The following is a 25,586-nucleotide window of genomic DNA, read 5'->3' on the forward strand; positions in this document are numbered from 1 at the left end:
ATATATAGACAAGAGTAGTCAAATATGTTTAGCAAATTATTTTCAGTGTAAAAATATAAGAAAAATAAATATCATATTTTACATAAGTTGCGGTTCTGTTTATCGAGAATTTGACTCCATGTTTGTTCAGATATTTTTTTTTTAAAGTGAGCCAAATATACTTTATGTGAATTCTTATAATATAATCAACAAATAAATTGGATTTTAATCATAATTATAGTATTTTAATTCAAGATTAATGATTAACACAAAGTTTGTTTATAAAAGATTTATATCTTGAACCAATTTTACAAATATATATAGTTTTATTAAATTGTCTTTTTATGTGAATATTAATTAAAATTTATGAACTTTATTTCAATAATTAGATTTTTTTAAAAAGCTTTAAATATTTTTGAAATTTTACAACATTGTTGTTTGAAACTCAACGTAAATTGAAGAGCAAATAAGTAAACTAGAAATGTAAATAAAAGAAAGACAAAAAGGAAGAAAATAAATAAAAAAGATATATATTACTAACAAGAAAAATGTGTGCGTAATGTTAATATTATATAATTCATTTATAGATATATATTTTTTTGTCGATGAAATATATATTACAGATAAATTTTTTCATAGTTAAAATTTATCAGTATTAAAATTTATCAATAAAATTCTTTAATAATTTAAAATATTTACTATTGATAATGATATTAATATTTTTAATTATGCATTATCATTAGTAATTATTGATGTTTTAATATTTTTAATTTGGGTGTTAATTACTTAATTAATTCATTTAAATTTATTTGTAAAATTAATTTTGACTATAGAAAAATATTTATCAAAATTTACTTTCTTTTATACTATATTATTTTTTCATCATTAATTATTGATATTTTATTACTCTTTTAATTTTTTGCTAATTAATTAATTCATTCGTTTAAATTTAAATGATATTTTATTACTCTTTTAACTTTTGTGTTAATTAATTAATTCATTTATTTAAATTTTATTGATAAAAGTAATGTTAATTAGAGAAAAATAATTATTCCAGAATTCTTTTCTTTTGTAGTATATAATTTATTTACTCTTAATTGTTAATATTTTATTACTCTTTTAATTTTTGTGTTGATTAATTAATTATCTCATTTAATTTTTATCGATAAAAATATTTTTAATTGTAAAGAAACATTTATTACAAATTTCTTTTTTAATAGTTTAAGATTTTTTTTCCACAATTAAATATTGATATTTTTCACTCTTTTAGTTTTTTGTGTTAATTAATTAATTGATTTAAATGTTATTGATAAAAATAATTTTAATTATAGGAAAACATTTATCCAAATTTCTTTTTTTATAGTATAATATTTTCTCACAATTAATTATTGATATTTTATTACTCTTTTAATTTTTTTGCTAATTAATTAATTTACTTATTTAAATTTTATTGATAAAATAATTTTAATCGTAGAAACAAATCCTTCTCAATTTTTTTTTATTGTAGTATAAGATTTTTTTCACCATGAATTATTGATATTTTATTATTCTTTTAATTTTTGTGTTAGTTGATTAATTAATTCATTTAAATTTTATTGATAAAAATAATTTTAATCATAGAAAAGTATTAATTCCATATTTTCTTACTTTTACAATATAAGATTTTTATTGTCCATAAATTACTTATTATTGAATTATTTAAGATTGTTGATTATTGCCTGCGTGAATTAGAAAATAATTTAATTTTTTACATAAATATTGCAATCATTATTTGATATATTCATATATATCAAGCTTTTCATTTTTTTATTTAAATTTAATATTTACAAAACTAAGAAACTAATAGTTAATAATAATAAAATTATAATAGTTCGGATAAGGAGAGAAAAAGTCAATTTAAATGTTGGTTCAATATAAAAATTTACGAGCATAGAAAACTTTAATTGTTTCATTTTCACCAACAAACCTCCTTTTTTGGATTTACATGATGCAACTTGACAATGATTTATATGAATGTTTTTTGTTTAAAACATGTAACAAAGATGAAGGAGGAAATTAAAGAATGGTAGTGAAACTATTTGTTGCAATTTGTTTTGTAATTATAAACGTGTGAATAAATTTTTTGTTTGTGTTTTAATTTTTTTATAATTCTTAGTTTGGGATGAAAACCAAAATTGATTAAGGAGAAGATTTAAAGCACAATGAAAATTTAATAATTTAATTTTTTAATGGAAATCTTATATATTCATAGATAATTATCAGAAAATATATTGTCGATAATTATTGATGAACTAATAAATATTATTTACAAAACTTTTATAAATGAATTTTAGCTTTGAGTGATCTATCAAATAAAAATTTATCGACAAAGTTTTTAATAAATATATAATATTCAACCATATTCTCATATATATATATATATATAAAATTCCCTTGTATAATTATTATTTATTAGCGAAGCATGATAGACGGTAGATATGCAGTCTCACAAATTGGTTCCAACTGTCCAGATTCACATCAAGAGAATAAGTTGTTCCTTTACTCTTAATAATTAGTCTAAGACTAATCGTTATAGATTTTTTTTTTCGACAAAATTGTTACTTGTTATTTGACCAAAATCACAACAACAAAAATTCCGGTGGTAATTTAAAATGTAAAACGAATACAAATATGAAGTGATGTTCACTTTCTAAATTAATTATTCAACAATAGATATAAAATATTTATTTTTTACGATATATATTAGTAGAACACAAGGATGCTTGAACCCAGAAAAAAAAAAAAACATACATTAAATAGTACTACAAAATACTTAAATATTGGTTCAACGCATCTTTAATGGAAATCCCATTTTATCCTCCCAAACAGTACCATATAATCTTGAAAATTAGAAGCTACATTTGCTTACTTGATGTTAGATCAATCTGTCTGTTTGGTAACTTTTGCTTGTTGTTTCTTTGAAGAACCTTGAAAGGAGCTTATGTTGTTATAAGCTACGGAGCTCCAAGAGGTAAGCAACGCTTGCGCACCTGTGTCATCATGTTTTAGTGAGTCAACTTGCTGCATTTTATACCTCATTTTTCACTTGTTGTTGAAACACATTTCTGTATGATATTGTTGGGTAAATATTCAAAAAGAAGTGTATATATATCACGGTTATCTTCCCCACCATCACCATCCAATGCATTGCCATATTTCATCTTTAACCCGAAGTTTCCAGTTGCGTATTCAATCACCGTCGTCTCTGTCTTCTATAATGATCTCCATTGTTACCGAACACCATCATCACCCTTCCCTCACTCACAACGCCGTCGCGACCAAACCCCCCCCATCTTCAACAGTTTCGATAATGAAATCATCAACGCACCCGTTGGGAAACCAACCCAATCAAAACAGAAAATAAGGGAATAGGAGAATCAATCGGGGTGGTGGCCCTTGAGTGGCGGTTGAGAGAGCGGAAGTGAAGGTCACGCGTTTAGGAGTTGCCGGCAACGTTTTCCGATAGCGGGTGAGGACGCGTCAAGCGGTTAGGTTTTGCCGTTGTGAGGTGGAGCCGTCGTGAGGATGGGTTTCTTCCGCTGGAGGCGTCGGTGACGGTTGACCTCGTTGGTGACGGTGAGGGCGCGTCGCGGAGGAGCGAGGGTGATTCCCTTTCGCTCATGAAGAGAAGACGGGAGAAGGAGATTTTCGAGGTGGCCGGCGATGGTCCTTGCGGCGAGTGGTGTCGTCGGCGATACCTTAGGCCGAGCGGAGACCGTCGCGGCGGCTGGTTCGGTGGAGGCAGTGGCGGCGCGGAAGCAAACCCTTCCCTAGGTTTTCTTTTTTCGAAGGAGAGACTTTGGGTCTCTTTGGTTCTGAGTGCAAGAGACAAAAGGGCTTTGGCCCATTTTTGCCTCTGACAAGAAAGGGTTTGGGCTCTGGATCCACTTCCTTAACCCCATATTCCATCCGCTGCACATTTTCCTTATACGTTTTTTTTTTGTTTGTTTTTTTTCTTGCTTTCCTTTGATGATGCATACCTTTCATTGACAGTTTCATATCTCAAGCCTTGTGTCTTTTTATTTTCTCTTTTATTATTATTACTCTTTTAACCTATTTGTTTTACTTACATGTGCTATACCCACCGTTAATATATGCATTGCCTGTTTTCTTTTTATAAACATGTAATAAGATATAAAAAAAATAATAAATACAAAAATAAAAGTATACAAAAATAAATAAATAAAAAGATAAAATTAAAATTGTAAAAAATGGTTTTAGAGCTTCTGACCGTGTTTTTTTTTTCTTCTTTTTAGTAACTAAACATAGTTTTTAATCTGTTCTTATTTTATTTTTTCTTAAATATTGCTATCGTGTGTCAGTATTTACTTGCAATCTCTGCTCTGCTCAGGAATATGGAGGCAAATTCAGCTTCATATGAACATGAGGATCAAGATGAATATGTTCTACTTGACTTGGATAGTGTTTCTAACTTAATTAACCTTCCAGCAAATGCCAAGTATGTTCTTACTGTAAGTTCTCCAACCTGTTGCCTTTTCTTCATATTTTTCACTATATGTAGATCAACTTCATCTACTAAATAGATTTTCAACCCCGATACCATAATTTGTTTTCATTTTATGATAAACAGGATATTTCTCTTGATTGAGATGACATGACACTGCTTAGCTGTTTAAGCTTTCTATTTTGCATTTTGACTCTTTTGTGCCGATTAAACATACTTTCTAAACCAAAAAACTTAAAATTCAATAAATTTTAATTTTCTTATCTAAACAAAACATTTAAAAAATAATTTTAATTTAAAAGTCCAACTCAATAATGTTAATGTCTTTGGAATTGTGAAATTTAAAAATTCAATTCAATACATGGTTAATTTCTCTGTGAATGCTCTCTTTTATTTCTTCTTTTCTCTTTCACGCACTTTTCTGGTGATCTTTATTGCCTTGTTATATTATACCTAAGTTAAGAATGCTTATATTAGTTTTTGTTAATGACAGGGCCTTGATACGTTAAACCCATTATTGATCATTGATGACAAATTTAAGCTGGTAAGTTGCCTGCTTTAAAATTCTGACTTTCTGCCTTTAACGTTTTATTATTATTGAGAATTTTTTGGGTTAAGTTATATATTGCCATTTTGGTGCTTTTGTAGTCTTGTGTAATCTGTTAGAAGTCATATATAGATTAGTGAAACCTATCCATTTTCTTAGATGTATGTTTCTTCAATGCTTACCTATAGGATTGGGCAAATAATTTTGAATGATTTATTTCAGCTACAATTTTCAATTGGTTAAAGTTGGTTCCATCAATTTTTGTTATTTTTGTTTGATAAATTGGCTGAATGGATAATATGATTATCTAAGGATTGTTATTTCTTATGGTTTTTTGTCTACAGATTGGGCAATACGAGGAGTCGATTGGCACATGTCTTGCTTTTACGGAACAAGGTGAGTTACAGTTAATGTGTGCAAAATTAGTCTGAAAAAGCTTATTGAAAACCATCATTATGTCTCACTTGTCAGGATATTTTTCTCATTATAAGAGTTAACTGTTTTCCTAATCTCATTCTTCCGCATTTCCTGTGTAAGTAAAAGATTTACAACGTCTTTGTTCCTGTTTCCATTGAGATTGAAAATCATGGGCATTTTTCTACAATGTTGTTATTTATATTTTTTTCCCAAATTTCTCTCAGCGCTGCACTCTGTCGGCATGTTTAGTAACATCCGTTAATTGACTCTGCATCTGACGTCCTGTTATCCTACGTACTATTTTATATAGGAGTAATAGATCATGTAACTGTAATCTATATTTGGAAGTTGGTATTGTTGCTTCTCCACCCATGGTGCAACTATAGTCTCGAGTAAACTCTAAAATGAACTTGTAGAAGATTTAGCTATGAAGAATATCTCTATTTCTATATTTATTCTATTTTTTTTTTCTATTTGCCAATCTATTGTTGAATTAGATATGTTTTCAGAATAATAGTCATCCTTTAATCGCTCAGTAACGATGCCTTTCAAATTGTTAAGATGCTCATGTTTTATAGAAATAAGTTTTAATTTGATTTGCTTCCCCTTTAAAGTAAGTTATTTGATAACATGCAGATGCCCCTGTGGATAATGAAGAGACAGGATCATCTGAAGTGAATCTTTTCTCTAGAACAAGACTAAGTGATTCAAGTCAAACTCCAACAAAGCAAGTGAAACCTTTTTGTCAACTTCACAAGATTCTCAAGTTTAAACTATCACCCGATTCTGAAATCCACAGCATCATCACAGATGAGGAGGTCAAGTGAATATAATGCTTACGAGAGAACATGGGAATGGGTGCCATGTGTACCTTTTTGAAAAATTACCTTGTTCCTTGGATTTTCTTTTAGATTTGTACATAGAACAGAACCTTTTTCAAACATTGTTCTTTTGTAGGTGTATATCCATACTATTAAAGTAGTATTAATCATTTAAGGTGTCATTCATAATCATTTTCAATTTTACTAAATTGAGATATTGGTTAAGATACTAATTTTATATAGTCCACTAAATTTATGCACGTATATCTCATGTGGTTTATATAATCATAAAAACTAAATAAAAATAAGAATTTTAAGATAAAATTTAATTGAATGTCTTCTTGCAAAATTAAAAATTAAATTATAGTTTTGAAAGAACAGTTAAAATGATTCACATCAATTCTGATAAATAGGATATTTTTGGTAGAGTTGTTTAAAATTGTTCCTAAAAGTAGAGTTTGTTTAAATATTCTTAAACTTAAGTGCATGTACCTATATTGCGCAAAGAAGATCATGATGCTAAAAGAAAGACTTCAATCAGCTTTATATGACTTGTCTATATTGTTATCCATCATCCTACCATTTAAAGATTGAACTTGGACACTACAACATGACGATACAATTCAGACGATAATATATAAATATTGTATAAAGCAAGAAAAAAAGGAAATTTTGGTTCGTGGGCGAAGGATGTGTAAAAATGTCTATTTTAATCTATCTAAATGGCAACACCTCTGTTTGGAGAGGTTTAGAGATTTCATATGGAAAGAATTACATAATCTGATCAATGTAGTTAGGTCTACCTAATGGAAGAGTTTGCGGTTGAGTGAGATAAAGACAATGAAGATAACAGGAAGTAATGGGTAATATTATGTGAAAATTACTTGCACATCAAAGAGAAGAAAAATAAACATAAGGTTCAAAAAGACGAGCAATTAACCATAATTTGGATAAAAATAGATTAGAATATTATCGAACCGAAAATTATAAAGCATAAAAACGTGAACACAAACTAAAAGATAAAAGTTGTATAGTTGGTGGAAGAAGCAAATCAAATTCCACCTTCATCTTCAAGATAAGCACATGATAATTACTCTCACATGTGTTTGTTTCAAATTCTCAATTTTTCATATATTTCAAAAGTTATTTACAAAAAAAAAATTGCTATATTTGGCAAGTCATGCTTGACCCAAAATATTACAGAAAAATGTGAGAAAAAAAAATATTTTAAAACTTTTAGATCTGGTCAATGGCCAAGATTGTTCTCATACTTTTTATGTTTGTATTACACTTTCCATGCTTGTATAGCTATCTTGTTTCTCTTCTTCTTGATCGAACTTGATTTTACTCTTTACGCATGATTGAATGTTTTAATTTAGACTCAGTCTCAATCCAAACTACTATCACTATTTGTATCTTGATATCACAAAAAGAATCACAAGAAATAGATAATATATTTTACAAGTCCAAAAAGTATAAAATGAAATGAAAAATTATTTTTATGAGTGAAAGTGATTTCTCATATTCCTACTAATTCTTATTATTATGTACTCTTATTCGTTTTCTTCATTTTCAGTAATTCAATCATCAAATTTGTATGTAAATGAAAGACTATCCAAAATGTTGCACATGTGTATGATTTTAATAAGGCTTTCTAACGTTTTAACGAGCTTATAACATTTTAGGCTATTATATTGACCATAAATTTTGTATAATTTGTATTATTTAGTTATTAAATTGCTTTCTTTTTCATTTTCTATAGAATAGACACGTGAAAAAAACATTTTCCCGATTATGGTCAAGAGATATTGCATGAACTTCAGAAGATTGCTTAAAGGGTTGAATAAAAAATATGTACTGTTGCAACAAATTGATTAGAGATTTATCAATTTGTGATTATGTTTACAATTACATACAATATGAAAAGTTTATAGTTTAATGTGGTATTCTTTTATTTCAGTTTGGTTATCTACGAAAAATATCTTTGAAAATGCTTATTCTGGATACTAATTCACAAGACACCAGAACCAACTCGCAAAATCAAAGTGGTTTTAAGAGTTTCTAACTTGGAGTTTTTCTAGTCAGGTTTAGTTATTGGGATGATATTGTGTAATTTTTTCACCCAAATAATACACATGGATACAAAAATTACTTAAACAAATTTTCCAAAATGTTTACATATAGTATTATTTATTTTTGTCAAATCTTTAAGTAGTAAAACTATGCTTATTTTTTAGTAATTTTTATTTCAAGAATTGTTTTTCTCCTTTTTTTTAAATGAAAACGAAAAAAAAGAAAAAAACCATTTCATAATTCAATCTTAAGGAACTAAATTCTATTTTTTTTTTCAACTAGTTTCTTTTCAATGACACCTCATAATTCAATTTTCAAGGAATTAAATTCTAACATGAAAAATAAACTTGTATTATTTAAATAAATATTTGGCACATTGTATTTAGATAATTTTTATTCATACATGCTATTAGAGTAAAAAAAAGTCGTATTATGTCATGTCATAGTGATGCAAAATATCATTATCATTTTATTGTTTTTGGTGTTAGATATGTTTTTCCTAATTTATTTGAGTAAGTTATTTTATTTAAAGGAGTTGATATAAGATTATTAATCAAATTCAATGTTTATTTGATTTTGGAAATTGATTTTTTTTTTCAATTTAAACTACTCTTGTATTAAATTTTATTTTTATGATTTTCACTTTTGTGGTTTTTATATAGCTAGCACCATATAATAAAATACTAATTATTTTAAATTATAATGTTAACTTTTTTAACTTTTTAATTTCAATTAAATAAAGAATTAAAAAGTAATTTAACAAATATATAAAATAGTGTGAAAATTTATTATTTGTATAAAAAAGAAAATAAGTAATAGTAATAAAAAGAAAACTAAAAGTAATAAAAAATATATATTAAAATATAAGATATAGTAGTCAAAGAACATTAGTCTTAACGTGTGGTGTGGATATATTTCTTGATAGATTGAATATACTAAATTAGGCAAAGAATCCAATTAGAATAAGAAAAATTAACATTGTCAATTTTATGTTTCATCCAAGTCCAAGCATTAAGTCGTGCCAAAATAAATATCTCATTTGCATTCTCTTTCCTTTGTTTAAACACTATATTATTCTTATGATCCAATATATTATTTATAATTGCAATCCACACATCCTTCCATAACTTATTCTCTTTACTATTAAGGTTCAACAAATTAAAATGATGGAAGTGGTTTTTTAACTTATTATGATATACTGTTCTCACTTCTACCCTCTCCATCATATAATAAAAAAAAATCTTTAATTTACCGAATCATATGTCTTCTCATATATAATCTATCTTCACTATTATCTTTTCTTTTTTTTACCTCATCAGCTATACAATAATATTGTTCAACCATCATCTCCCGCGTATAAATACATATTGAGACAAATTAATTACTTTATATATAACCTTTTCTAATTTATTAGTTAGAATTTTTTATATTATCTTATAAATGCATCTTTTAAAGAAATCAGTCTATAATTGTCTATTTGTACCAAACTAAGAATAAATATTAATTTTAGAAATAATTTAATGTGATATTTTTATTTTTTGGATCCGTTGAAAACTGAAACAGAAATTGCTATGTAAACTATTTCTAGAATCATGTATGCATACGGCCTTTTACCAACGTAGGATTTAAAAAGTATAGATGAAAATATATTATACTTTATATCTATTTAACAGAAAAAAAAATAATGTGGTTTAAAGTGCTTTTACAAGACATTCTAAATTGCTTCTAAAAATATAAAAGAAGTTGCTTTAAAACGTTAGTCTACACAGTCATTGGAAGTTGTGTTGTGACTTCACATACGAAAGAAGAGTAGAAATTGGAAACAAGTATGATACGATTCCAGAAGGGAACCAGTAAGTGCTTAAAGTGAACACGTGGATTCCCCTTGAACAGGGAAATAATCATGATGCCACGACAACGTCATTAGTAGTAGTAATATTTGACTGCATCATGTTCCACAACTGCACCACCTACAGAACAAAGGACACGTGGCATTACAACAACAATAGTTCACACTCTCCCTGTGTCCCAGTTACTATTTGTTCCCTCTCTTATTATTTCTAGCAGTGTTGTGTCGTATCTCCAGATGCCACGGAGAAACATATAAGAAAGAGAAGAGAATCCAGAATTTTTGCATTTTGGTTGTGTTTGAATTTTCCAATTGTTAAGGCTACGCGGGGTTTAGCTTATACTACATGCGAGAACTGAACGCACTCGGTTTTCCTAATAGAGGCCGCACTGCCAAAGATAGAAAATATCAAGATTTGTCCCGTTCTTTAATCCTCTTCTCTCTCCAATTCTTTCTCAAACCGAAACCTCCACTCCATGTATTTCACCTGCTGCTATTCCTTCCTCAACAGCAGGTAATCGCCCTATTACATTATTTCTCATTCATTCTACCTTTCAAATTCCTTATAATGCATCAATTTTTTCAAACCTTCGGTGCTACCATCAATGGAAAACCCTCTCAATTTCCACACAGCTTTCTTTCGGTTTTATCAAATATAATTTGTTATGATACATGTCGCTATTCCTGCGTTATCGCTTCGGAAACGAGATATACGGCGCTTCATTATACCCACGTTTTCTTTTTATTATCACATAATTTGAATATGCGTTTCTGTTCATTCCCTTTGAACGCTTCTTAATCTATATATGTCAGATTGTTTGTTTTGATTTTTCACGTTCTTTGGAAGCTATTAATTTTCCCAGGTCTCAAACATGATTTCTCTATCCTAAACTTTCTAAACATGTGAAGTTTTATTTCTTTTGATAGATAATCATGTTAAGTTAACAGCCTGTGAATCTTTATTATACTGATAGCAGTTCAGGTTCTGGGGTTATTGTCCAATAGCCTCCAAATTCAAATAGCTGATAAGAAAGAATGGAAATATGTTACCACGCTCACATCGATCGCGAGATTGAATCGCTCATAGAAAGAATACATCCTCCCAGGTACTGCTGCACAACCTCTCTGGCTATTTTTTGTCCTCTTCTTATTCTTGTTCAACTTGACAGATATCATTGTTTTTCTTGCTTAGCCGAATCATGGTGGATTGATTCCTTAATGATATACACGTATTTGATCATGTGTTGGCAGGGTCTGCATCGATAATGATTCTTGCCAAGACTGCACTGTGGTGAAGGTTAGATTTAATTCTCTATGGTCAAGTTGCATATATCTTAAATTATCATTTTGTAATTGACTATTTAATCATGCTTGTATACGTTGTGTTTTCCCAATTCGTCCTTTGTGGCTTTCAATGATATGTCCTAATGCTACTTCTTTGGCTAAATTAATGAGCACACTGTTGGAAAATGGGAAGGACATGATACATGTTAGATTAATGTCCATTCTGCACATTACCACTTGGCGCTTGAGTATGATAACTAATCATTATTATATTATATTATTATTATATTAGATGCAAAGACACCGAGTTGTCCCTCTAACACTTGGTATCAAAAGCCAATGCAAATTATAATACGTGCTTGCTTTTTTAACCATTAAAAGAGGATATGAATGACAAAGGATAAAAGCAGTCTGCTTTTTGTCATCTTATAAGAAGAAAAAGCTCCTCTTCTTTAAGAAATGGCTCCTATTCAATCAAAATGACGTAATCCTTTAGGAAGGTGTGTCACGGGTTATATTAGATAGATGAACGGGATAAGATGATTAGCGATAGAGAGAAAAAGACTAATTTTACAAAAAGTATATAATATTTTTTGCATGAAATATGTAATTGAAAAAAGCAAGACTTGGTAGCATGGCAATCAGGAGGCAAAACCTGGGTGCAGCAATTAATTAAGAGCTTGATTTCAGTTTGTTTTAGAAAAATGAAGATTAATTAAATATAGTGTGTTGTGGAAAAGCAGGTAGACAGTGCAAACAGGAAGGGGATATTACTGGAGATGGTCCAAGTGCTGACAGATCTTGATCTCATCATTTCCAAATCATACATTTCCTCCGATGGTGGATGGTTTATGGACGGTCAGTGTCTCCCTCACCAGTCCCTTTTATTCCTCAGCTTTCTGCATTTTCCGCAATCAACCCAAATATGTATAATTATTAAATAAATACCTTATCACTTTCTATGCCATGCATGAGCTATGCATGCGTCATATATTACCAAGCCCCATAACTTGGTAGGACACTCTCGTTATCTGCAAACGTACGTCAGTAGTCCGGTTCTGATCCATGCCGCGTGGGTCTTTTTTTTTTTTTTTATTGCAAAATTCAGTGTTCCACGTGACTGATGAAGCTGGCAAGAAGCTCACAGACGAAACGCTCATGCTCCACATCCAGCAGGTCATTCTGTCTATTGTCTATTATTCGCACTGAAAAATAATGCTGTCACACTTCAAATTGTTAGAAAAACATAAAAATTCATAAATGAATTCTTTGAATGTTATCATTAAATTACAATTTAACTTTTGGATTGAAGAGTTAAATTACATTTTAACAATATCATTGAGACTTCTCTGCATAACTCGTGGTTGACATGATAAATGCATACCTGAAGAGACAATTTTTGCCTGTGTTAACAAGCTTATCATGACTAAAATTAGTATAATGAGGTGATGAAAGAAGGATGAATTTAGTGTAAAACAAATATTTTAAAGCGAATTTGTTGAAGTTGAGAAACAAAATTGAAATAAGAAGATTAAGAGGAAGATAGGAAATAAATGAGTGATTAGAAGCATTTGAAATAAAGATAATAATGGTGCAGGAACTGTGCGTGACAAGAAGCAACGGAAAGATTTCAAGGGATAGAGAAGGGGGTAATGAGAAAGGAGGAGAGGAAGAGGTGGTGGGAAGGGAGATAACAGCGATGGAGATGAGTGGGGTGGATCGAGCTGGCCTACTATCAGAGCTAGCAGGAGTGTTGGTTGAGCAGGACTTTGTCGTTACCGCAGCAACTGCATGGACCCACAACGACAGGGTGGCGTGTATAATATTGGTGGAAGATGCGATCAAAGCAGGGCCCATAAGCGACCCAAAAAGGTTGGGCTTAATGGAGGAGCAGCTGGAAAATGTGGTGGCGGCCCATAGGGGAGAGAGGAAGAGGGTGAGGATGACGAGGTTGGGGGCGGGGAACACCCACAGGGAGAGGAGGCTCCACCAGCTGATGTACGCGGACAGGGATTACGAGAGTTGCCGCGCGTGTGAGGGAGACAGTAGCGGGGAACACAAGAAGGGCTGTGATGGGACCCACGTGTCTGTCGGGAAATGCGAGGACAAAGGGTACTTGGTGGTTAACGTGAGGAGCAGGGACCGTCCAAAGCTCTTGTTCGACACCGTGTGCGTGTTAACGGACATGCAGTATGTGGTGTTCCACGCCGCCATCAGTTCCAAGAGATCTATTGCTCATCAGGTACATAATAATTTCTCACAACTTAGTTTAGTCATTGGTGGGCCAGTTGTTCTAATACGTGCTATTGTCATGCATAGGAGTATTACATAAGGCAGATGGGTAGTTCAGTTATTCCCAGCGAAAGCGAGAAACAAAAACTAACCTTATGCTTAATCGCTGCAGTGGAGCGCAGACTGTCGCATGTATGTATGTATGTTGTACTTACATTTTAAAAATAAAGTGAGATGTTGGATTTTGAATGTATATATGTCTGTTGCAGGGATTGAGAGTGGATATTGTAAGTGAAAATAGAGTGGGGCTACTGTCGAATGTGACGCGGGTGTTACGTGAAAATGGGTTATCCATATCGAGGGTTGAGATCGGAACGAAGGGAGGAAAAGCGGTAGGATCATTCTTTGTGACAGATTGTTCAGGTGAAGAAGTGAACCCAAATATCGTGGAATTGGTGAGACAAGAGACCGGTGGATCCGTCGTTACTGATCATAAGTCGCCCCATAGGCCTCATAAATCATCGTCCTCCTCCTCGGTTATACACCAAACCAACGACACAGAGGAAGCCAAGCAAAAATTCTCACTTGGAAGCTTGCTATGGTCTCGATTAGAACGCCTTTCCGGCGGTTTTGGCCCCATTAGATCCTGACAACCTTATTCCCCCTCAATTATTTCCTTTACTTCAACCAACGATCGCTCCTAAATAGCTCTGTACATAGACTTTTTTTTTTTTTTTTTAATTTGCCTTTTTCCTTTTACTTTGAAAGAGTGAGCAGCTGGCTACATTATAAGCCTGCGTTTTTATTTTATGGTCATTGTACACATTCTTCTCACATCAATATCCAGGTCGTTATTTTTATCTGTACGTAAGTCACCATGGTAGGATGAGCATTTAGCCATATAGAAATAGTTTTATTGATATTCTCGTTCCAATTTCCAGTGTTTGATTTTGGTTTGATCTAGTAATATTATTAAGAGAGAATGATAAGTTGATGTTGAAAACTATTTTATAATTATATTTTTTAATTAAAAAGGGCACTGTGATACTTTCTTTCTATGCAAAACTAATTCTAGTGTAATTTCGTTTATTGAAAAAATAACTTTCACTCTCAAGATATAATTTTCCAAATGAAAAGCTTCCAACTTATAATTAGTACGTATTAACGTTTAGGCCTACCCGCCTTTAAGAGAGGGGGCAAAGCAGCCAACAAAACCAGCCTCTCCTTTTCTCGACATGAACAGCAGTTTCCCTTCTGTTTTTACAAGACAGTTTCCCTTCTAGTTCCTAATAATTTTCTGTTGTTAACCTTGATTTGACAGAGTTTATTTTGTAAACAATGATTCTTCAATAAAACACAAGGTTTTCTTTTTTCAATAGCTGTTAAAACGTACTGGCTCTAGCTATCATCCTCCTACTCATATTGATGCTTGCTACGAAAATAAAATCTAATTCAAATTTCTACTTGCATGTGTGGATAGAGAAATAGCGACATAAATGTTCCAAGAAACTCAAAGTAGAAAATGAAACGAGACACATGATATTTTTGACATTTACAACAGCTAAATTCCTTTTTACCGAGAGGAATGTCATGTGTTACTTACAAAAACTCGTGTAAAATATCAATAAACTAAAACTGATTGATAGTAAATTTGGTAATTTCAACCCAATAATGAACACAACTGAAAAGAGTATGCTGGAAATTTATTACTATAATTTATCATACTAATCATTGTCAAGCTGCACACTGACTTGCATAACAGTTGGCCATAAAACTGCGACAACACTAGTTAAAGTTATTGCATCACTACAACACAACTAACAATGGACAAAGTCTACATTAAGTATCATATTATCATATGTATCGTCAATAATATTCCAACGAATATTGATTCCACATTCAACAATTGTCACTCTCATATAGATAACTAAAATTGGTAACAATTAGGAACCATTTAGTTGTAAAACATGTATTCATTTGTTTATTACAAAATAAATGTCACTTTATTTTATTTCTTTTCAAATTTTCATATAGAAAACAGTGAAAATAGAAATAAAAACAGAAAATAATACAATTATTTTCATTATTTCTGTGTGTTGTATATATTTATAAAAATAAAGAATAAAATAAAACAATGCTTCATAATTTGAAATAAAAAAGTGATAAAAGTGGAAAATATTTTCTAAAATCAAATGGCTCCTTAACTAAAAAAGTAAAGTTGACTTTGATTAAAAACAATCCAATAAACCAGTAATTTGTGCATCGAGCTATTCTCTCTCTTAGTTCTTAAAATATTTAAGCATAATAAGTACCTTAAGGTTTTATGATCTTTAATAATAAAAAATTGGACTATTATTTTTGGTCATTAAAACTAATTTTCTTTCAAAATCTTCACTTGTATCTCGTGTCAAACCATTAATAATGAAAAAATCAAGAAACAAAACATGTATATACTTAAGCAAAATAAATTCCTAAACAAAGCATCTCAGACAAAATGCTAAAAGTTTAGGACACTCATTGAGTACTATGTGTTGCAAGTAATCCTGAGGAATCATACTTATGTTGTTTTACAGAAAAGATCAAATGGATACAACACTAGAGAAGGGAAATGAAAGAAATCCTAAGTCAGCCTATCACTCAACAAACTCGAGAACAGAGAAACTAACACGATAGGTGGTACAAAACATGAAAAATTTCAAATAAATGAGATAATGATACTACAAGAACCAAATTAATTATTTACTAAAAAACAATAATATTCAGCATCCATATTATAAGTTGTCCAATAACAATTAATCTTACAATCGTAGTTTTGTTTCCATGTCTTCTATTAATATTGAAGAGGTAATATTATTTATCACTACAATATGCAAACCTTTTAGGCTGTAACTTGTCAACATAGTTAACCCAGTAATTTAAACCACCGATAAAATAAGGCAGAGCCAATAAATATTTTCTAATTAAAATTCAAAAAGGAAAGAACACCAAGAAAGGTGTAAAGATTATGGAAGTTACAAGAGAAAGACGGATGCTTCGTAAAGTTAAGAGAAACAACAAAGCCCAAATACAAGTAGTGAGCAGAAACTACTTACGATATCTGACGTTTAGGCACAACAGCTATTTGTTTAATGTCTGTAATAATGGTGGTGAAAGAGTCCTTAATTTAGTAGTTAGTCCTGAAAAGAAACATCTAGGATTCTAGGTAACCAAATAGCCTAGTAACACTATGGCATTGGACGCTAAGAAACTTTGCTATAGATAACGCCTGCAGTATATGTTCATAAAGGGTCGTTGTTCGAATCTTTTAAATAAATATTTATCATAAACATTTACTAGAAATTCAGATATCAAATAGAAGATTTAGTTTATGTACGGTGCAATAAATAACCATACACAGCACAATGCCCAGTGGAGACTGGTTTTATTTACAGACAGTCTTTCGGAATGTCAATCGTAGAGTACACATACTATATGCAGATATTCACAAAATATAAAGGAATCACATAAAAAAACATACCTCTGGGACATATTCCAAGGCATTGTCATATTACATCAATGTCATCGACATTAAGCCAATCACTGGACTCCTTGGTCACAGAATTACGAGAACTTGAATGCTCAGAACCAGCATGTTTGCTTTCAACAGAGAACCTATCCTTGTCAGAGCTAGGAGAACTTCTACCTAACTGAACCCAATCTCGGGAGTCTTTTGTTGAAGAGTCAGAACCTGATCTAGTTTTCTTATTACTTTCATGTACATCAACATCGTCCTCCTCAAGATCACTGAATGACACATCCTCATCATTACCAGTTTGAATATAAGTTCCACTGGGACCAACCATTTCAGAACTATCCTCTTCTTTCAGCCAATCGTCGGCATCATCCTCATAGGTTTCATCCAAAAATCTATTGGTTGCACCAGATGCCGATTGCTCTGCAGATGGTTTTACCGGTTCCTCTTTAGCCACGGACTTGACAATAATTTGTGGAACATCACTTTGAGTGGCATTTTTCTCCATTTCAACATCAGACGTAACCGTAGATGGGACTGCTTCAACAACAGATGCCTGAAGAGGTAGAGATTCAAGTGGAGAACTGTTTGGCACAAAGAGATGTTGTTCCTCCTCTTTTGGAGGAATATTGCCTCCGGCAGATAAGTCCGATTCTTTCTTTTCCTTACCTCTTTTGTCTAAGGCCTGAGTTAACATTGCTCTAGCTTCCACTATCTGCACACATACCACGATTGGTAGTAACAAAGGCAAGGACGACACAAGTAACACCAAAATTACCACATAGCTAACATCAAATGTGACAAGCATGACAATGTTTATTTTGGAGCATGCTGGACACATTTCTTCAGTCATAAAAAGGGATCACAGATAACTTATAACTTCATGAATCATGAAGGACTTTCATAACAAGATTTAAGATTCCGATGCCATGTCTATCCTGAACAATGAAATACCTTAGTTTTCTCTGCTTCAATAATTAGTAGCACCCGATAAAAGTTAAAGCAATTAAGACAAGCAAACAAAGAAACCAAAACAACACAATCATTTTACTTTAGAGGCATCAGCTCACATTTGCCCGACAAAAACTATTCAAATGCAACGAATATAGAAAACCAACGCCAATAAAATTTAACTTACTTGGGGGGTGGATAAAATATCAGCATCACTTTTGCTGAGTCTAGGATGCAGGAGTACAAAATAAATCTTCCAAAAGTTACCATCACTCATGTATCCGGGGCACAGTTCCATTCTAAGAGCAGCTAAGCTTGGTGCCAGATGCTCAACAGCTAAAGCGTGCTCATGTTGCGCATCGGACAAATCAAAATCTAAGCGACAAAATTCCAGAGATAGAGAAACATCAGCCACGATCAAATATCATCTAAAATACACACATAAACATCTTAAGAAGCCCATTAGGGCATATGTCTAGAAGTAAAAGTAAATCATCTCGAAATTTCGATTGGAACGGTAAACAGAATTTGCATAACCAAGAGTGAAATAGTAGATATACCATCAGAATCAGCATCGTCAGGAAGAGGAAAATCGAGCCAAGTTTCTGGATGCAGCGCTACGCTTCTGGCAAAGGCAACCACGTCCTCGGTAACTCCGACAACCCCTTCCAGATCGTATTCCTCTTGGGATCCAAGCTGAAGGAAATTCGAAGCAATCTTGGTGAATTCAGATACCGTCTTATTGCCAGATATTTTGGAGATCCCGCTCTTGAACTTGCCACCAATCTCGGCGAAATCGTTACGGATTCCGGCGATAATATCTTCGTCAGAGGAGGTGGGGTCGGCGTCGGGATTACGGGGTTGAGGATCAGGCGGCGGGGCGAGGAAGGAGGCGACGCCCCATATCTGGCGGGAAAAGGATTTGGTGAGCTCGTTGAAATCCTCTTTGACCCCGCGCGCGGTGGGACTGGGAGTGGATGCGGAATCGGGTTGAACGGGTTCTGATTCGGGTTTCTGCGGAGGGGATTTTAGGTTATCGCCATTGTCATCGTCGATATCATCGTCGTCGAGTCTGAGTGAGTTTGCGATTGTCCTTGCAAACCACGACATGGTTTGGTTTGATTGATTGATTACAGCCTCTTACCAGATTTCGATCGCCACTTCCTCCCAACTCAAGACTCCCCTCCTTCACCAGATAAGACCATACTCTGCGACACCGTTTCAGATTGCACAAACCAAAAATTTTTATTTTTTGCCTTTAATTCTAATTATTCATTAGCTTTTTCTAATTCATTCTTATTTCTAACTCTGCAACCTTTCTTCATTTAAAATGAGATTAAAGACAACTTTTATTCTTTTAATTCGTAATTTTGAAAAACATGACATTTTTCTTTGTTAATTATGTTTACGTTTATATTTCTTCACATTGTAATTAATTAAATATTTTTAATCAAATCTTAAATGAATAGATTAAGTTTCAATTTTGTCAAATAAAACTTGTGAAGTCAAGACTTAGTTCAAAGGTACTCAATCTTCTCAGTATTTTCTTTATGAATCTCACATTTATATCTTCGAAAATTTTATCATTTAAATTCTTATTGCAAAACTCATGATGCCATTTTTAACCTCAATCACTATGAATATCATCACACAAAATATCATGCCCCAATATTTACACAAAAAAATTTATTGAATACACAAAAAAATCAATTAAACAAACTAAAATAAAAAAATTAAAATTTTAGAGGATGAAATCTAATTTGTTTTGTGTGAGAATCAAAATCGGGACATATGATATTTTACAGTGGTTAAAATTATATTTAATCTTATATATTTAAATGAATGTGAAAAGTGGGAAATAAAGGAAGCTATATTAAAAAATAAGTAAAAGATTTTTTTTTTGGAAATGATAAACGAACACTAACAGGTGTGGTGGCTTATGACATGTCAAGGTTTTTTATTTAAAAGTTTTTCAATTTTGTGAGATGGCATTGAAGATTTTCTTTCAACCAAGAAAAACAGTTAACTAATTACAATTACGTGCGGGTTTAACCATAATTTTTTATCGTAATTAACAACTCTTTTAAATGTGGGAGTTGTTATAAAATATTAATGTAACTATGGAAAGACCTTCGGAATTAATATTATGAGAGTAGAAATTGATAATTAATGGCTTTGTTACGGGATATTTGATCACTCTAACATTCATGTTTTAAAGTTTGGGTTAAATATGTTTTTAGTTCCTATATTTTGGAACGATTTTGGTTTTAGTTCCTCTTTTAAACTAAGGTACAATTTAGTCCTTCAACTTTAGAAAACTCTTGTTTTAGTCTTTTTTATCAAAATTTTTTAACTTTACTTAGTTGTTTCAAACGCGTTTCTCAATTAACATTGAAGCAAAAATGTGTCAAAAAGTGTAAAAAATTCAAATGCTAAAACCAGAATTTTCTAAAGTTGGAGGACTAAATTGTACCTTAGTTTAAAAGATGGACTAAAACCAAAATCGCCCCAAAATATAGGGACTAAAAACATATTTAACCCTTAAAGTTTTTATATTAGAAAAATATGATTAAAGAACCTTTATGCTTATAAAAAATAATAAATCATATAAAAGATTTTTTCTTAACAAATAACATCAATTGTTGTTTTTGATGGACAGTATGAAAAACAAAAGATTTATTAGAATTGAGTTATACTAATGCGTGTAGATCGATGAGGATGCTTTCATAATATTTCAATTTTTTTTCATTGATGACTTCTCTAGTATAGATTTATTTTTTAAATGCAAAGTAAAAAGTCTTTAGAATTTTTAAGAAATTTAAGCCCTTTGTTGAGAAGAAATTGAAAAAACAAATAAAATTATTTAGAAGTGATTGTGACAAGAGTACACATATCGTGAGTTTGACAAATTCTACAAAGATAAAGTCCTATGACGACAACTTATAGTTGCATATACTCACAACAAAATGTTGTGTTAAAGAGAAAGAATCACACAGTCATGGAGATGACGATGTTGAAGGAGAAAGGACTACCTAAGACTAAAGCAGCTTAAAGTGCAATCTACCTACTCAATAAATGTCCTACTAAGGCAATACAAGACAAGACTTCAATCAAAGCTTGGAGTAGGTTAAAACCATCAGCTAAACATTTAAAAACATTTAGATTTGTTTGTTACATTCACATTCTAGACCAAAAGAGACACAAACTAGTTGACAAGATTGTACAAGGTATTTTCTTAGGATACAATACACAATCAAAAGGCTACTAAGTCTACAATCTTCAAACCAAGAAGCTAACTATATTCCATACTTGTAGACAGTTTGGAGTATAAGCAAGGATGGATCTTGACTAAGGACATATGTGATACCAAATTATGAATTGAGTTTTAAGCATCACTCAACCCCACAAAACTGGGTTGTAAGGTGAGGTTTGCACTCCACTTATGTATTATAAATCCGCCTTATCTCTAGTCGATGTGAGACTTCCAACAACCCTAAGCTAAATTGGAGTAAAAGTGTGAATGTGTGTTTTGCGGAGATACTCAACTCTAAACCCAAAACATTAACGATTAGCAAAGACCATGAAGTAAATGAAAGTGTTACTTGGAATTAAGAAGAAAAGTGAAATGAGAGAAGACAATATACATACACATATCTTTGTAACTTCAAAATCTCTTGCAACTCTAACATCAGTTCAAGTTCAAAAAGAATCATCATTTAAATCCATCCAAAAACAAGTTCGATTTCTAACAAACATAAATGAATGTTGTAACTTAATGATACTAGAGCCTGAAAACTTTGAAGAAACCACAAAAGAAAAAGAATAAGTTAAGAAAATGAAGAAAAAACAAAGATAATAAAAGGAAAAATCGTTAGGACTTGGAGATTGAAAAAAAAATGTTACAAAGACCGGAGTTTAAACTACTACACTATGTTTGGTGTTACCAAAATTTATATTAATGATGAGTATTAAAATATAATGCAAATTATATAATAATAAAGAAAAATCTAAGATATAAGATGAAAATTTAAAATATTCTACATAAATTAATATGACTAACATTTTCTAAAATAATTATACAGATAAAACGGGTCTATTAATACATATTTACGATAATAATTAACGTAGGGAACTAAAAAATATATTTCTTTCAATTACAATGTACATTTTACTTCGTATTTGTTTTAAAAGTTATCTCCACGTCTTTTTATCCCATCAACTATTCTTTGACGACTTCAAAATACTTACAAAAACATTGAAGGGCCGTCGACAATGAAGAACACGTGCTTTGTTTGATTACAGTGAAAACAATTATTATTATGATAAAGCGAACTTAGTCTTATCTATATGTAATGAACAGAACATATGATTGCGTAGTGATGCAGCAGTGAAACAGGTCTTACAAATGTTGAATTCGTAAATTATCCGCAAACAGTTTTTGTTTAATACGTTATTTTCTTTTTTGAACAATTTTTTTCTTCTAACTTGGAATTCGTTTCGTCTGCTCCACATGCATTCTATTCTATCGCATTCGTGAATTCATGGTACGTGTGTATCAAAACACACTTGAATTCAATTAGTTAAATTCTCTCTTCCATCTTGATTTTAGACCTTTTCTTTTCAATTCAGTTTAACACCAATCACATGAATCTGCACACGCTTCTATACTTTTATTGGATGTAAATTTTTATAATTTCATCTATACAAAAAAGTACATAATGAAAAAAAGGTGTAGCTAGCATATGCTGGATCCTAGATCTAGATAGCTGAAGTCCAGAAGAAACAAATTGTGGACAAAAACTATCTGCATCAGACAAAATGATTGAACGTATGTAGCTAAAGGAGATAGTTTAAATTATGTTATTTCATCATAGCATTAAGAAAAAAAAAAACAGTGATAGAAAAACTAAAGAACCCGACCCGGTTCCAAGGTGGTCATAGTTCCTTGGGTGGTACGAGGGACAGAGCACCAGTTATGAGAAGAGGAAGATGATAAATTAAATTCCAATGTTTGAGGTTTCTGCTCCTGGTACCAGTTAGCGGAGGACACAGCAGAGGATGGTGCAACGATGTTGTCTCTGCTTGACAACATTGCCTGTGGGGGCGCGGTAGCAATAGGTGAAACCCTTTGGAAAAGTTGATTATGAAGTTCAGGGTTGAATTCGGGTGCACCCGTAAGCCGCTGAACAAGGTCGCGGAAGTTGATAGCATCCACCTTGTACACTCTGATCGGTGTCGGTGCCGGTGGTGCCACCGGCGCCTTCTTCCACGGTTTTGCTGGTGCCTTCCTCACAGAATGAAGCATAGAACTAGACTTGGACGCAGGGTAAGAGCTGGAATAAGCTTCCATGAATTAGATCACTAGTTTGGTTGGTTTGATTTGATTTTCTGTAGGAATTATGATTAAAATTGAGGTTTATATGAGAATCAAGCTCCGTGGGTGGAGGCTATAACAGGGCACGATGTTGGTGTGCTGCTTTTGAACTATTATTTATAGATTGTCGTGTGCAAATTGAGGGTAACGATGATGAAGGAGAGTTCATTGTTGCATGGAATGTCAATAAAAGACAACGACTTGAGGATGAGGCAGCTCAGGATTCAGACGTGATTTTTGTCTTGACCGTCGGCGGAATGTATCATCATTAATGCACATGCGAACTCGTCTCATTCATGGTCAAAATAATGAGGTTGGATGGATCACCATTTTAATTATAATATTATTACTATTATTAATTACAATATCCTTTATGATTGTCTTCTTTCCACATTATGCTTTGAATCATGTGATTTATTGTCTTTTAAAAAGATGCTTCTCGTGTGTATGAATCATGTGTTTTTTTGTTATTTGATTGTGTTAAAATGACTATCATCTTAAAAGTTTTATTATATTCAATTTACGTGACTGGGAAAAATAATAATTTTTAGATTTTATTCTTATAACTGCGTGTCGCTGTTTTGTCAATTGAAAGCAAACTACTCACAGAATGAAAAGACACTTCCATTCACTTGGCAATAACATAATTTATTTACTTTTAAACGATTTTTCCAATATAATGTTAATGTTTTAACTATAGCCGCCTAGCTACTCATAAGCTGTCAATTTCAAACTCTATATACTTGCTTTTCAATGAATGTTCGTGCCTTTTGGAATTCAGAATGAAGATTGAACAGTTACTAGAAATGGCCAACATCACAAAGAAGACATATTGTTTTTCTTTTTACTAGTTTGGGAAAGGGAAACGATAAATTATTCAAGTGCATGTATGTTATGGATTGGTCCCTGTTGTTAACCTTGTTAATGATGTGCAGGTGTCCATTTTATTTTTGTATTATTATTATTATTATTATTATTATTATTATTATTATTATTATTATTATTATTATTATTATTATTATTATTATTATTGATATTAAAGGTTGAAGAACTAATGGTATCTTCGTTAACCAAATTCCGTACCATAAGCTATTAAACTCCTGGCTTTTCTTTTAGAAAAATGCCTCTGTTATTCCATTTAGGCTTAATACCTCCATTGGTCCTCGTATTTGTGTGAAAATTTCAGTTCGGTCCTCAAGTTTTGAATTGTCTCAATTGGGTCATAATTTTTGTAAAAATGCACACATTTTACCCCAACCGTTAACTGATCTCAAACGGCGTTAAGTTTAGCTGACATGGTATGCTGACGTGTTGGCTTAATCCCTTCTTGGTCCTCGTATTTGTGTGAAAATCTCAGTTCGGTCCTCAAGTTTTGAACTGTCTCAATTGGGTCATAATTTTTGTAAAAATGCACACATTTTACTCCAATCGTTAACTGATCTCAAACGGCGTTAAGTTTAACTGACGTGGTAGCCAGAGGACATGCTGACGTGTATTATTTAATTATATGAATTATTTTTTAAAATAAGCAGTGTTTCACGTGGCACAATGCTTATTATTTAGTTTATTTGAATTGGGGATTTTATTCATCTCTCTGAGAATTAAGGATTTTACACAGATTATCTAGTCGACTCAAAAAATAAAGTCACCGGAAAACTCGCGTAACCAATGCAATCAGTCTCACAGCCTTTTCTGAAAATGAACCAACTTGGTAACCTATAGGTTCATCACCAACCTTTAAGCTATTTATTCCACTGATAGCAGAAGATAACTTTTGCACAGTGAGATCAGTTAGCGATTGGAGTAAAATGTGTGCATTTTTACAAAAATTGTGACCCAATTGAGACAGTTCAAAACTTGAGGACCGAACTGAGATTTTCACACAAATACGAGGACCGAGAAGGGATTAAGCCAACACGTCAGCATACCACGTCAGCTAAACTTAACGCCGTTTGAGATCAGTTAACAGTTGGGGTAAAATGTGTGCATTTTTACAAAAATTATGACCGAATTGAGACAGTTCTAAACTTGAGGACCGAACTAA

The 25,586-nt window shown here is 31.8% G+C and overlaps 4 protein-coding genes and 1 long non-coding RNA gene across 12 annotated transcripts; 2 read left to right on the top strand and 3 right to left on the bottom strand.

Moving 5' to 3' along the window:
• The first annotated feature begins 2,683 nt into the window (after window positions 1-2,683).
• On the top strand, window positions 2,684-6,460 carry LOC106776533. 4 transcript variants are annotated; one of them, XM_014664016.2, is made up of 5 exons: window positions 2,684-2,989; window positions 4,341-4,490; window positions 4,977-5,027; window positions 5,375-5,426; window positions 6,084-6,460. In XM_014664016.2, exons 2-5 carry the CDS (start codon window positions 4,374-4,376, stop codon window positions 6,272-6,274), a joined length of 411 nt encoding a protein of 136 aa, XP_014519502.1. In that variant the 5' UTR covers window positions 2,684-2,989; window positions 4,341-4,373; the 3' UTR covers window positions 6,275-6,460. The 4 variants fall into 4 exon arrangements, with proteins under 4 accessions (XP_014519502.1, XP_014519501.1, XP_022631281.1 ...); XM_014664015.2 differs by having other exon boundaries at window positions 2,687-2,989; window positions 4,370-4,490; XM_022775560.1 differs by having other exon boundaries at window positions 2,917-3,026; window positions 4,370-4,490.
• LOC111240534 lies at window positions 2,742-3,274 on the bottom strand. The gene is made up of 2 exons (XR_002665943.1): window positions 3,149-3,274; window positions 2,742-3,008 (listed from the first exon to the last, which is right to left on the bottom strand). It is a non-coding gene; the product is annotated as an uncharacterized LOC111240534 (long non-coding RNA).
• Window positions 6,461-10,421: 3,961 nt separating the features above from the next.
• On the top strand, window positions 10,422-14,581 carry LOC106776469 (ACT domain-containing protein ACR1). 5 transcript variants are annotated; one of them, XM_014663935.2, is made up of 8 exons: window positions 10,422-10,704; window positions 11,165-11,296; window positions 11,442-11,487; window positions 12,218-12,332; window positions 12,583-12,650; window positions 13,072-13,716; window positions 13,794-13,898; window positions 13,976-14,581. In XM_014663935.2, the coding sequence occupies exons 2-8, from the start codon at window positions 11,226-11,228 to the stop codon at window positions 14,354-14,356; spliced, it is 1,431 nt and encodes a 476-aa protein (XP_014519421.1). In that variant the 5' UTR covers window positions 10,422-10,704; window positions 11,165-11,225; the 3' UTR covers window positions 14,357-14,581. The 5 variants fall into 5 exon arrangements, with proteins under 5 accessions (XP_014519421.1, XP_014519420.1, XP_022631534.1 ...); XM_014663934.2 differs by having other exon boundaries at window positions 11,168-11,296; XM_022775813.1 differs by having other exon boundaries at window positions 11,173-11,296.
• A 2,464-nt stretch (window positions 14,582-17,045) lies between these two features.
• Window positions 17,046-19,413, bottom strand: LOC106778090. The gene is made up of 3 exons (XM_014665995.2): window positions 18,729-19,413; window positions 18,356-18,543; window positions 17,046-17,932 (listed from the first exon to the last, which is right to left on the bottom strand). Exons 1-3 carry the CDS (start codon window positions 19,276-19,278, stop codon window positions 17,249-17,251), a joined length of 1,422 nt encoding a protein of 473 aa, XP_014521481.1. The 5' UTR covers window positions 19,279-19,413; the 3' UTR covers window positions 17,046-17,248.
• Window positions 19,414-23,001: 3,588 nt separating this feature from the next.
• Window positions 23,002-23,876, bottom strand: LOC106777421 (VQ motif-containing protein 29-like). The gene has a single exon (XM_014665005.2). It carries the CDS (start codon window positions 23,516-23,518, stop codon window positions 23,075-23,077), a length of 444 nt encoding a protein of 147 aa, XP_014520491.1. The 5' UTR covers window positions 23,519-23,876; the 3' UTR covers window positions 23,002-23,074.
• Between the last annotated feature and the right edge of the window lie 1,710 nt (window positions 23,877-25,586).

Source organism: Vigna radiata, chromosome 11 (genome assembly GCF_000741045.1).
Source record: "Vigna radiata var. radiata cultivar VC1973A chromosome 11, Vradiata_ver6, whole genome shotgun sequence".
Taxonomy (NCBI): Eukaryota; Viridiplantae; Streptophyta; class Magnoliopsida; order Fabales; family Fabaceae; genus Vigna; species Vigna radiata.